The 14280-nt window shown below is 37.3% G+C and overlaps 1 protein-coding gene across 1 annotated transcript in view; it reads right to left on the bottom strand.

Moving 5' to 3' along the window:
- LOC123540233 (kinetochore-associated protein 1-like) overlaps positions 1–14280 on the bottom strand; it is a 116974-nt gene that overhangs the window by 81993 nt on the left and 20701 nt on the right. The window contains exons 7-16 of the mRNA XM_053525976.1: positions 13890–13964; positions 12891–13003; positions 8061–8148; positions 7387–7451; positions 6444–6553; positions 5653–5835; positions 5156–5218; positions 4952–5027; positions 4278–4403; positions 1102–1191 (exon numbers count right to left, since the gene is read on the bottom strand). Coding sequence (XP_053381951.1) covers positions 1102–1191; positions 4278–4403; positions 4952–5027; positions 5156–5218; positions 5653–5835; positions 6444–6553; positions 7387–7451; positions 8061–8148; positions 12891–13003; positions 13890–13964 — 989 coding nt within the window. The remainder of the gene's footprint in view (positions 1–1101; positions 1192–4277; positions 4404–4951; positions 5028–5155; positions 5219–5652; positions 5836–6443; positions 6554–7386; positions 7452–8060; positions 8149–12890; positions 13004–13889; positions 13965–14280) is intronic.

The following is a 14280-nucleotide window of genomic DNA, read 5'->3' as shown; positions in this document are numbered from 1 at the left end:
ATTCAAAGTCAGCCACCTTTACCACTCGCCACAAGGGCCCCTTATTCAATTACAGGTAATTATTTTTGGCAAGCTTTTACGCTATGATACCCGCTAAAGACAAGTAGTCCAATGAATATGGAATATATATACCTTTAATAAACTATTTACATAATATTATGAGTACAGACAATATCTTGCACCCTTGCTCAATTTGACCAAGGAGAAAGAACCCCAATCCCCTTTTATTTATTTTTAAATATATCCAAATTTTCACTTCATTCTACAGTGAAACACCGCTCGCTCGAGCATCGATGACTCGAGCACCCGTGCTCGCTCGAGCATTTCATGTGGTCCCGGCCGATTTCCTTCTATTTTCTATGTGAAATTACCATGGCTGGGTCGAGCATCGATAACTCGATCGCTCGAGCATGACACCTGGTCCCTGTGTATTAATTTACTCTTTGTTGCTTCTGGCTAACTCGAGCAGTGGTGTCAAAATTTTTCGCAGCTTCGGCGATCAGAATGTATCGGTCAATTAAAAATTTTCGCACGCCATGAAAATTGCGTTGTCTATTCCCCGACTATCTGAAATGTTTGTTTGTCGGTATATTTGATCTGATAATGAGATTAATTATTGAAGAAAGGTTAAAGAAAAGTTTTATTGATCAAATATTGATCAATTACTGTTTGCTTTAGATTAAAGCAAGTATGTTATTACTTATTACATCATAGATAGCGTTTGTGATATGTTTTTTTTAAATGTCACGGGTTTGTTATTATTACGCATCACTGTTTCCTCTGCAAATGGTCCCGATGACAATTGATACAATAAAACTTCAATTTTTCTTCGTCTGTTGGTCAATGTTTGGTTCGCTCGAAACCATGGATAACTCGAGCATTTTGCTCATCCCCTTGCGACCTCGAGCGAGCGGTGTTTCACTGTATTTAAAAATTTATATTTATTAAATTAAAAATTGTAAAATTTTAATTGCTTTTAATATTTTTTAAACTTTAGAGCTTTTATTCTACAAAATCGAAGGGGGAATTTAGTCCGCCTTGATCAAATTAAGCAAGGATGAATCTGTCTGGGGTGATATTGTCTGACGTTCATTTACATACCCTTTCCTTGCAGTACGACAGCAGTTTCTCTGTATCACTGTATGTGGGGAGAGCAGCTCTCATGCAGTTTTCTGCGGTATGAAGGTCATCCTAAAATTATGATGTAATGTTTACAGACATCTGACAGGAAAAACAAATTTCATTTACAGAACAAGAGCTGTCACTAATGGTGACAAATGCCCCCGCAGCACCTTGACCTTTGACCTGGTGACCCCAAAGTCAGTAGGGGTGGTGTACTCAATAAGTACTATCAGCAAGTGAAGCTTGAAGGTCCTGGGTGAAGTGGTTTCGCATGTAAAGTGCCTTCATGCAAAAAGTTAACGTTGGCCCCTGTGACCTTGACCTTTGACCTGGTGACCCAAAAGTCAGTAGGGTTGGTGTACTCATAAAGTACTATCAGCACGTGAAGTTTGAAGGTCCTGGGTGAAGTGGTTCGCGAGTAAAGTGCCTTCATGCAAAAAGTTAATGTTGGCCCCTGTGACCTTGACCTTTGACCTGGTGACCCCAAAGTCAGTAGGAGTGGTGTACTCAATAAGTACTATCAGCATGTGAAGTTTGAAGGTCCTGGGTGCAGTGGTTTGCGAGTAAAATGCCTTCATGCAAAAAGTTAACGTTGGCCCCTGTGACCTTGACCTTTGACATGGTGACCCTAAAGTCAGTAGGGGTGGTGTACTCAATAAGTACTATCACCAAGTGAAGTTTGAAGGTCCTGGGTGAAGTGGTTCGCGAGTAAAGTGCCTTCATGCAAAAAAAAGTTAACATTGGCCCCTGTGACCTTGACCGTTGACCTGGTGACCCCAAAGTCAGTAGGGGTGGTGTACTCAATAAGTACTATCTCCATGTGAAGTTTGAAGGTCCTGGGTGCAGTGGTTCGTGAGTAAAGTGCCTTCATGCAAAAAGTTAACGTTGGCCCCTGTGACCTTGACCTTTGACCTGGTGACCCCAAAGTCAGTAGGGGTGGTGTACTCAATAAGTACTATCAGCACGTGAAGTTTGAAGGTCCTGGGTGCAATGGGTCGCGAGTAAAGTGCCTTCATGCAAAAAGTCAACGTTGGCCCCTGTGACCTTGACCTTTGACCTGGTGACCCCAAAGTCAGTAGGGGTGGTATACTCAGTAAGTACTATCAGCATGTGAAGTTTGAAGGTCCTGGGTGCAGTGGTTTGCAAGTAAAGTGCCTTCATGCAAAAAGTTAACGTTGTGACTGACGAACTAACTAACGAATGAACGGACGGACAGTTGAAAACTAATATGCCTCCCTTCGGGGGCATAAAAACACCTCTTAACTGTGTGAATACTAGTAACCCCTCTAAACGGAACAAATTTTGCACTCCCGATATTTGGCCATCTAATTTCATTAGAAAAATATCCCTGTTAACCAGAACCCTTCTAATCCTGAAATCTTTCCTGACAAAACCTCCATTTATCAATACAAAATTAACCCTGAAAAATGAACAACTTTAAAAAATCATGTAATCAGAATTTCGGCACTTGCCTTTTATCATGATTACCAGAATTTACTACATTTGGTAGCATACGGTCATTTAAAATTCAAAAGGTGTTCTTTCATACAGTAACATAACAAGGATTTAAACCAAATCAGGTTGCTAGGTAATTTTACAACTACATAATTATGTAATGTAGTATAAAATTGACAAAACTCATTTATATTCATGGTGGACTATTATTTTAAAATTGGACCATCAGTTTAGGAGATGTCATTTGAAGTTTTCTCTATTTTTAGCTCTGGCAGCCCCTATGTGCAACCAAGCAGAACTGACTGAACAACTTTGGTAGAGGACCCACCCAAGGAACATCATGGCCAAGTTTCATCAAAATCCATTCAGTGGTTTTGGAGATGTCGTTTAAACACAAATGTTGACGATGGACGACTTGATGCACGCATGGACTATGGACACAGCGTGATCACAATACCTCACCATAAGCACTTCGTGCTCAGGTGAGCTAAAAATTGAATACCAAAGATCAAATAGAATTTGAATTTGCCCATTTATTTTATTATTTATTTACATTATCCAACAAGGGTGCCATAGTCACAAAATACGCCTGTCGAGAGATTGTTAGAAGAAAATTTCCAAAATTGGTGGCATTGGTGACCTAAAAATAAACTTTGAAGTCAATAGGTGGAACCATTCACCTTTCATATGCATTTTAATACAACAAGTCACAGTGACCTTGACATCTGACTTGACCTTGACCTAAAATGAGTGTCATGGGTGACCTGCATATAAAGTTCAGTGACAATAGGTGGAAGCATTCATCAACCCACTGAAAGGTCATACAAGAAAATTTCACTCTTATATTTGACCTTTGAATCTCAAGTGTGACCCTGACCTTAGACCTAGGGACCCGGTTCTTGTGCATGACACTCTGTCTCATGATGGCAAACAATTTGCCAAGTTACTTCAGAATGCCTCCATGCATGAAGAAGATATGCTCAGGATAAAATCATTCTTGAATTTGACCTTTGACCTCTTCAGTGTGACCTTGACCTTAGACCTAGGGACCTGGTTCTTGTGCACATCACTCTGTCTCATGGTGGTTAACATTTGTGCCAACTAACATCAAAATCCCTCCATGCAAGAAGAAATGCTCTGGACAGTCATTCTTGTATCTGACCTTTGGCCTCTAAGTGTGACCTTGACCTTAGACCTGGTTCTTGCACATTTCACTCCGTCTCATGATGGTGAACAATTATACCAAGTTACCTCAAAATTCCTTTATGCATGAAGAAGAATTGCTCCGGACAGTCATTCTTTTATCTGACTTTTGGCCTCTAAGAGTGACCATGACCTTAAACCTAGGGACCTGGTTATTGTGCGCGACACTCCATCTCATGGTGGTGACAACTGTGCCAACTTACATCAAAGTCTCTCTATGCATGAAGAAGAAATGCTCCTGATCCCTCCATGCATGAAGAAGAAATGCTCCAGACAGCCTTCTTGAATTTGACCTTTGACCTCTAAATGCTCTAGACAAAGTTTGTGGACGCCGCCCACCAGCCCGCCATTCCCTATGTCCCGTCTTTCAGACGGGCATATAACAATTGAAATACCAGTCAAAAGTTAGTTTGGCCAAAACAACGATTTTTCATGCCCAGCCCTTAACAATAAATGAGAAACCAATAATCCATAAGTATTAATGAAAGAGAACTTACCACAATTGTATCCAGACAGCTCCATAATTGATTAATCATATCTTTGACCTGTTCTTCTTCATATTTGCTGCAGTTCCAGGGAGATAACTGGTCTATCAGGTAGTTTGCCTTAACCGTATGTACCAGCTGTAATACATGTACAAATAAAACATCAAGTAATCTGAACTCCCCGATAAACATGCTCCACTACTTTCAGACTTAGGCAAAAAAAATATTCTAGGATCATACAAATGTCATCAAATTGAAGTATGAACTGTACATTACATACTTTTATATTCTTTCTACTGCTTTAAGAGTTACATCAACACAATTTAGGACATACGGTGTTTATTCTTGCTTTTGTTGGTGAAGGAAGATCTTAGGTGCCCCTCTTAAGCAATAATTCTTGGGCATAGGCGGGTATCTGGGTAGATCCAGCAACCTAAAGGCCAGCTAGTTTGCTTGCTCAAGGGATGAATTCTATACCCAGAAGTGAGGATTCAAACCCACATCAGTGATGGGCATTACAAGGTCAGTGACCTTGACCACTAATGCGATAAATGAGATTAAGAATAACTTGAAAAGATGTAAAGCAAGTCAATACAGACCTGTTTTGTTCCATTTTAAATGGGAGCAAAGTGACTTTTAAAAACTATTTAAATGTGTGACTGTTTTAAAGAAGTTGTTTTAATTACCTCAATATCAAGCTGGAAAAGGTTGGCAAACTTCTCTGCCTCTTCAAACTTATTCTTCTGTAAAATTCTGTACAATCTAAAAAGTCAGAAACAAGCACATGTTCATTCACAGAAATCAATGTTATATTTCAGAAAATGGCAGAAAAATGCGAAGAAACTGTGTACATTAATGTATTCAAATCCTAACAGTTTTACAATTCTTACCTTGTTTTGGGATCTGTTTCATTCAAGCACCTGAATCTTAGAGTGGTAACTGTTCCAGGTTTTCTGAAAGGTTCAATTGTTTAGTCAGTTAAAAATATAACAATTTCTTTTGAACAGTTTTCTATTTATGCGTTTTAGTTATGACATTTGCTGAGATTTGAAGAAAAACAAGAGCTTTCTTAACTTAAGACAGCCGGCTCAATTATTTTTTTTATTCTTTCTAATAATAATGGCTTACATACAAAAGCTTAATTAAAATTTTCTAAGTTGATAAAAATTTGTAAACTGTAAGTCAGAGATATGGAGAGTAAAAAAGCATTTACTATAATAGCTCCTGAAAACATGTCATAAATTTTCCATGTTACAATGGGGAATAATTTTGACTAAAGGTAAGCCAGAGTTATGAAACCTGCTGTACGAGATCATCTTGATACAGACAGAAAATACACCAAAAATAAATCCAATGTGAAAACTTCAGATTATACCACAGTACTTACTCATTGTTTGCACAGAATTCTGAGATGTACAGGGCATCCTGGAATGTGTTACACTTTGCCAATTTACTAGGGGCAGATAACTGCAGATTATATACTGTCTCCCAGTCTGGTAGTGTTTGCACCTTGAGAAAACATTCTCCATCTTCTGGTTCAGTCATTATCACTAACTTCATATCTCTCAAGCTGAAACAAAAATATAAACATTACTTTAGTTTTGTTGGGTTAAATGTCACACCCACTCAACCATAGGTCATATGGCCACTTTCCAGCTTTGATAAAGATGAATACCCCAAAGTGTCCATTCGCTCATTATTTCAGACACAGGGCACTTGGTTAGAACCACCTACCTTCTGAAAGTTTGATGGATGGCTTCCTGAAATAAATCATCTACATCTAAAGCAAGGTGTCTGAGCCTCCATTCCACAGCATTAAGGGGAAGTGATTTGAAGTCAGAAATCTTAACCACTTGGACACTACAAACTATCTAGACATTTATGTGAAAAATCTTTCGTACCTCAACTATAAATTTCAAAGTGGAATTATTTTATTTTTTAAAAAATCCAAATAAAAAAATTCAAACAGCCTTGATGCCTTTAAAGTCTAAATGTCTATGTAACACACTTTCACTTTTTTTCTGAAAGTTACACATGAAAGTATAGCCTGTAAAGCATCTGCACTAGCACACTAACTATTACCTTACTATGAAAACTTGCAAAAATGAACAGTTCCTATTTAATTCACACTGCTTACAATGGAACAAAATTTACTGATTAAATATGAAAAACGTTTACCTATTATTTTGTGAAGTATTGGTCTCTAGGAGACAGAGGTCAGTCACCTTGACACTATTGAATGTTTTCACACAAACCAACATCCTTGCATCCCACAGACTCAGGCAGCGCTGCAATATACAACATGTATTAGTTCTTGTAGTCAAATTACTTTCAAATCTGTGCTTCACATATCTCATGTTATATCAGTCAGATATCATAACCAGTTTTCTTGGTACCTGTACCATTACTGACAATTTCACAAGTATATGAAAACCTTCAAGGTAAATCTTATGTACAGGAAAAATGGATTTTGTTTTGTTCTAGATTATGTTGGGTTCAGAGTCACAAAGACGCAGTTTAGGTAATATGGTTTCTTTTCCAGCTTTGATGATGGTAGAGGACCCCAGGTGGCCCTACAAGCATTACTTCATCATGGGCTGGCACCTGGGTAGAACCAACAACTTTCCGCAAGCCTGCTAGAATTCTACATGCCAAATAGGCTTTCAAACCCGCATCAGGGAGGGTAAGTGATTCGAATTCAGCTGCCCTAGTGGACAAATGAAGATCTTTTCTTCTGTCAAATCATCAGAGAAAACTCCTTACTCTGAAAATAAAACACTCCCTTGTTTGGGAATAAAAAAATCCTAGTCAAGAAATAAAACATTGTCCAATCTTGGAACCTCACAGCCCTTAGACTTATACATGTAGTCCTGCACATTACCTACTGAAGCATTCATTCAGAATGAAGCTTGTAGATCTTGGTTATATCACAAATTGCAACTGATTTGACAAAATGCAACAGCAATGTCCTAACTTGTTACCAAAGGTTTTGTTTTTGCATTGATTAAATGCATACATCAGTCATTTAACTTTTCACTGTTTTTGTATTTTAGACAACTAGAATTTCTTTTCAAATAACATAAAGCATTAAACTATCTGAAGATGTATTGAAAATACTTACATCAGAGTCCACAGTGAAAATATAATGGCCATCTGAAGTTGCTTTTCCAGTGAGCAAGACAGCATCTGTTTTAATAGAGTATACAGGCAATTAAGTAACTTCAAATCTCGAGGCAAGACATACTCGTAAATATCATGAGGAAAAGACTTATCACAGTATGCCTATGTACTCAAATATTCAAATGGAACAGTCAGTGAGTTACCGATTATTTTAGTTAATTCTAAAGTAATTTAACCTTTACCAGGTGCTAAATTTCTACAATGGACTGTTCCATCTTTCAATTTTAGCAGTACCACTTATTATTCAAAGGGGTATTCAGTGAAAATTTACTGTCTGAATAGCAAACAGTGCAAACCATGATCAGCATGCATGGATCCGTGCATGCTGATCTTGATCTGCACTGGTCGCAAAGGAAATTCTTTTGCTGCCGGCAGGCTAAAGGTTAAGATAGAGTTTTGGCTCTTGTACTCAAAACTTCACTGTGTTCAATTTCATTAAATTCCTTAGTGATGTAAAAATCATGGTGTCTTAAATATGTAAGGATGGACTGTGAGTCCAACTGATGAATGGGACAAAAGCGATTCTAATAAAGCCCCTATATTTGTTGTGTGTAGGTATAATAAAAAGATTTTTTAGTTCCTCCTATATCCTGAAAACACATATCAAGGTGATACCTTCACTACAAGGACTATCAACCCGATCCTCCGGCTCTATACTGCCATGACGGTAACTCCACAAACACAACACACTATTACCTCCACCCTACAAAATATAGACAGATAAACCAATTTGTGATTATTTAAATGATTCTTTCATTCTTAAATCATTTCATTACCTTCTCAATCTGTCTTAAAAGTTTTCTTTCTGCAAAAACTGTAAACATCAGAAAAGCATTTGTTTACCATATCCCAATAAAATGAGCTTTACAGCCACAAAAATTCTCATTCCTTATAATTATCTAAATATTAAGAACTGTATAGGACCAGTGAGAAACACATTGTTATAACTGTATCAAACTTCGAATTCAATACATCTCTTTTAAGACACATCCCAGGAACTGTTTTATACTGAAATTTGTCATGGTAAAAGTAAGGCTCATAACAGCACGCTGGAGTTATAGAAGATTTGACAGTAAAATGGATTTTCTATCTAAGAATAAGTATACTGTGAAATCAATTAATTTCGTCAGCACAAGTTTTCGTGGTTTTGGCCAAAACGGCTGTTTCGTGGGGGGCGTAAATTCCTGGATTTTCAATTTTTGAAAAACATTTTATTTTTTCATAATTTCCACAGGAATAGATCTAATATATCACTTTGTTCGCACATGTGAAACATACACGTGTCAAACAGCACTACCATGGTTAGCGAATTAGGTAAGAAGTAAGAACTAGTTATTGTATTGCAAATTAAAAACTAGAAATGTGTCCATGGGACACAGATGCCCCCACTACATGACAAAGGACACAAATTTTTTCCTAGGTCAGGGGCCATAACTCCTACAATACTGAATGAATCTGGACGCTAAACCCCAGGTGCACAACCGCAAATGCTGACCAACATTCCTGTAAACTTTGGTGACTCTAGGTCAAATACTTTTGGAGCTACGCGCGACACAACATTAAAATGATCAAATTTTAACTAAGTCAGGGGCCATAACTCCTACACAACTGAGTGAATCCGGATGCGAAACCCCAGGTGCACAACTGCACATGCTGACCAACATTCCTGTAAACTTTGGTGACTCTAGGTCAAATACTTTTGGAGCTGCACGCGACACAACATTAAAATGACCAATTTTTTACTAAGTCAGGGGCCATAACTACTACACAACTGAATGAATCCGGACGCAAAACCCCAGGTGCACAACTACACATGATGACCAACATTACTGTAAAGTTTTGTGACTAGGTCAAATACTTTTAGAACTAGGCGCGACACAACATTAAAATGACCAATTTTTACAAAGTCAGGGGCCATAACTCATACAGGACTGAATGAATCCAGACGCGAAACCCCAGGTGCACAACTACACATGCTGACCAACATTCCTGTAAGGTTTTGTGACTCTACGTCAAATACTTTTGGAGCTACGCGCGACACAACATTCTCGGAAGGACGGACGGACGGAGGACGGACGGACAAGGGCAAATCTATATGCTCCCCCCCACCTCCCCCAAAAGTAGGGGCATAAAAATCTTTTATAGATATGCTGATTTCATGGTGCTAGAAATGTATTTTTGCACACGACTGATACAATATAAATGGTTAAGAATAATGAAAAAAAAGTTTCGTACATTGCTGTTGTTTTTATTAAGTAGTACTAGTATAACCGTAGTAATAGGTACTTACATAAACTATTATAAACTGGTTGCTAGAATTTATCCGAATGTTTTTTTTGCAAAATAAATGCGCATCTGCATCTAAATTTACAAGCTGTTGAACTGATGCATGTGTTATTTCCTGCCGAGAAACATGTAATGTGAATTGGGTAATAATGCATCAGACGCAAATCTAGCAATTAATTTATAACATTTAATAGTCCCAAAGTAGTAGTAGTTTACTCCATGTCAGTAAATAAAAACATTGCAGACCGAGGCCGAAAAAAGTCATATAACAGCCGCAGCATAGTGCGGTTGGCACGTGAAGCTATGTCAAACTTCTATTTTTAGTATCTACTTTTACTTTGACGAGCATGTCGTAAACTAACGGGTAAATGTATGAATGAAGTTTTGTTTTGACACATACCTATGTTTATCGTTAATGGAGCCTCCATAAACTACACGAAAGCTGCAGGTCAGTACTTCCTCATGCAGACAAATCCGGACCAGATCGGACAGCTATGGTGTCTTTTTTGATGACATTGACTGATTGAGTACAAATTACATTACCGTGGCCATTATTTGATCGTTGGGACTTAATTTAGTTGTTGAGCTGAACCACGAAATCCACGAAGATTATTCCCCCACGAATAATAATGATTTCACAGTATTGTTCAAATTCATGTAAGAGGTATTGGACCTGATGCTGTGTTCTTGTTCAATTGCACCAAAACATCTCTGTGAAGTTTCAACCAAGGTATCTGTGTTAGTTTTTGAGATAATAATTGCATGCAGAAGTTAAAACCTGTATTTTCAAAGTCCAAAAATAGGCATAACTTTGCCAAAATACAATTCAAGGTTATAGGACATGCACCTTTCACCATGCTTTATCAACCTCAATACCTTATATCAAGTTTGAATTCAATACTTGCATTGACTTTGGAGAAAACAATTTGTAAGAAAAACTTCAATCTAAATTTTCAAAGTCCAAGAAGGGGAATAATTATGTTAAAATTCATGGGAGAGTTGTGGGACTTGACATCAAAGCCTAGCATTATAACATGTAAGATGAGTATGAAGTTTTAACAGTATCTGCAATGGTTAACAAGAGCTGTCCGTAAGACAGTGCGCTCCACTATTTGGTGATTTGACAGAGAATGCATATTGCGATGACCACATCATTCGGGATACTGTGGATGAACTGATCTCCGACTGCATAAAAGTGAAAAGAAAACAACAGTATGGAACATTCATTACAATTTTAAATACATTTTTGTATTAAACATTGAAGGGCGCCATTAAAGTAGTCAGTCCTGTCTAATGATATATATACCATGTATACTGTAAGCAAAAATACTCAATTGTAGTGCGAGATTGGTAAAATACCCAATTGGTTTTAGCAAATACCCAATTACTTCTGAAAAGGCTGGGTAATGATATTATTTTTACCCAATTCAAATTTCCAATACCCAATTCAGACAAAAAGTGATGAGTAAATACCCAACTGCACCAAAAGCTTATCTGGAGCTCTGGTATGCTGAACAATATTTATGTGAACTTACAGTAAGATATAAGCAATAGTAACAAAGATATGACAGAAAAACAAAGGTTGCCGAAAAACTTTAACCTTAAAAATAACCTAAGTATAACACCTTGGTGACCTCGACCTTGGGTATAACGGGCCCAGTCCCTGTACATACCTTGTTTGTATGCTGGACAATGTTTCTGTAAAGTTACAGTAAAATATAAGCAATAGTAACAAAGCTATGACAGAAAAACAAAGGTTGCCGAAAAACTTTAACCTTAAAAATAACCTAAGTATAACACCTTGGTGACCTTGACCTTGGGTATAATGGGTACAGCCCCTAAACATACTTTGTTTGTATACTAGACAACGTTTATGTGAATTTATAGTAAGATATAAGCAATAGTAACAAAGATATGACAGAAAAACAAAGGTTGCTGAAAAACTTTAACCTTAAAAATAACCTAAGTACACACCTTGGTGACCTTGACCTTGGGTATAATGGGCCCAGCCCCTGTACATACTTTGTTTGTATGCTGGACAATGTTAATGTAAAGTTACATTTATTTATTTATTTGTGTTTTACGGCGCACCAACACAGTATAGGTTAATATGGCCCCAAACAGGACTACAAATTTTGGTTTCACATCTCATTTACATCGAAATAAATACATGAGGTATGGAATCAAAATTTGCATACCTGCTGGAATCACAGAGTTACAGCAAAACCAAGTGTTAAGACCCTATTAGTCACCTCTTACGATCATGCAAGGGTAAGGCAGTGGTTCCAATGATCGTCCCAGAACCACATGGGGCGTGTAAAGTTACAGTAAGATACAGTAAGATATAAGCAATAGTAACAAAGCTATGATAGAAAAACAAAGGTTGCCGAAAAACTTTAACCTTAAAAATAACCTAAGTATAACACCTTGGTGACCTTGACCTTGGGTATAATGGGCACAGCCCTGTACATAATTTGTTTGTATGCTGGACAATGTTTATGTAAAGTCACAGTAAGATATAAGCAATAGTAACAAAGCTATGACAGAAAAACAAAGGTTGCCAAAAAACTTTAACCTTAAAAATAACCTAAGTGTAACACCTTGGTGACCTTGACCTTGGGTATAATGGGCTCAGCCCCTACACATTGTTTGTATACTGGACAATGTTTATGTGAACTTACAGTAAGATATAAGCAATAGTAACAAAGATATGACAGAAAAACAAAGGTTGCCGGAAAACTTTAACCAAGAAAGGTCACGCCGAAGCCGACGCCGGGGCGAGTAGAATAGTGGAGCTAAAAACACTGTATTGTAAACTTTAACCAAAACAGGCACATAATTCTGGAAATTTTGCTGGAAGAGCTACACAACTGTCAAACTGACGAACATGGTTGCTATGAGCAATTACATCAAGTTTCAATTAAATATCTTTTAAGTATTAAGAAAACACTGACTTCCATAAAAAGCTTTAACCAAAGCAGAAGTAGACACAAAGCAAGTGCAATAGCTCTCCTTATTCTTCAAACAGTCGAGCTAAAACCAAGAATTTAAAACAGAAGTTATCAAAGTTAATAAAATTTCTGTAACATCTAGGCTATCATATCCTTTGAGACAGACAATATAAAATATACATGTCAATTCAAAGTAAAGGCAACCTACCAGTGTGTAAATATAATCTCCAGTGACAACCACATCATTGACACTTGAATGCTGGGATTTCGTGCTCGCCACTTTTACACTATTTGTTATCATGTCTCCTATATTTTCCCCACCTAAGAAAGGAAAATAATTCATCACTTTTCTACATAAAAATTTTAACTGAAGTATACACATTCTGCCAAAAACATCCTGCAACCACTGTAAGTAAGACATTCTTTCATTTAAACTGACTATCACATCCCTTGTGTGTGCTTTTTTTTCAAATGAAGCAAAAAATGGCCTGGCTCTGCCTTGTTCCTCACTTTGCCTTAATGTTTTATAAACTTTCTCATGAAGAACAAGGTAGTCTGAAAGACAGCATGTGTATATCCCCACGCTGCTGTTATGGATAGTTAATGGTTGATGATAATGGGTGGAAGCATTGACGACATCGCTGACTTGTCTTTCACCGTAAGTTGTGACCTTGACCTCGAGCATGGCTGACTCATGGGTTTTGCAAACCAACTCAATAAGGTGAACACTTTACCAAAGTTTCAAGAAAATCCTTCGAGTGGTTTAGCAGAGGACAGAAAATTGAAAGCTCAAACATTTGAGTAGTGACCTTGACCTTGAGCTGGCATGGGTGAATTTTGAGTTCTGCACATCGTCTTGATAAGGAAAACATTACAGCCAAGTCATATTAAAATCCTTCAAGGGGTTTAGGAGATACAGAGCAGACATAAGATGGAAGGCTCAAACCTTTGACCTCGAGTTGTGACCCTGACCTTGAGCCAACATGACTGACTCATGAGTTCTGCACAAAGTCTTGATGAGGTGATCATTTGACCTAAGTTTCATGAAAATTCTTCAAGGGGTTTATGTTATATGGAGCGGGCAGATGGATGGAGACCATCCCTATAACCCTCACCGTTCGTGGCAGGGGATTAAAAAAGTCTTTTTATTGACTTGTAAAAGCCATGTCAAAGTATTTCTCAAATTAGGTAATTAGTTCATGCATACCTTGTTTAAATATCTGGATATCTGGTAAAACTGTGAGCTGTCCATCAACAGTCAGAATTACAAGGTCTGCAGTAACTACAAGAAATAAATCAAGAAAACATGATATATATATGAGAAAAACCACATGATATAAAAGGAGACAGCATCCCTTGCATCTCATTTAAACAATTAAAATTATCGCATTTGTGGGTGTGTTTCATTTTTTTTATTTAAATGTATACATATTCATACAGACTGAAGCATTTAAAAACAAAATAGTATGACCTGTTTTAAACACTTTCTTTCTTTCCAAAAATCGATTGCTAAAAAGTTTAAATTACAAATTAATCCTGTGTGGTTAGAAAAATCAAAACAATGTATCACCCACTTCCATCGGGATTTCTTTGAAATA

This window comes from Mercenaria mercenaria, chromosome 16, assembly GCF_021730395.1.
Source record: "Mercenaria mercenaria strain notata chromosome 16, MADL_Memer_1, whole genome shotgun sequence".
Lineage (NCBI taxonomy): Eukaryota > Metazoa > Mollusca > Bivalvia > Venerida > Veneridae > Mercenaria > Mercenaria mercenaria.
This window is presented reverse-complemented; position numbering and strand designations above follow the sequence as displayed.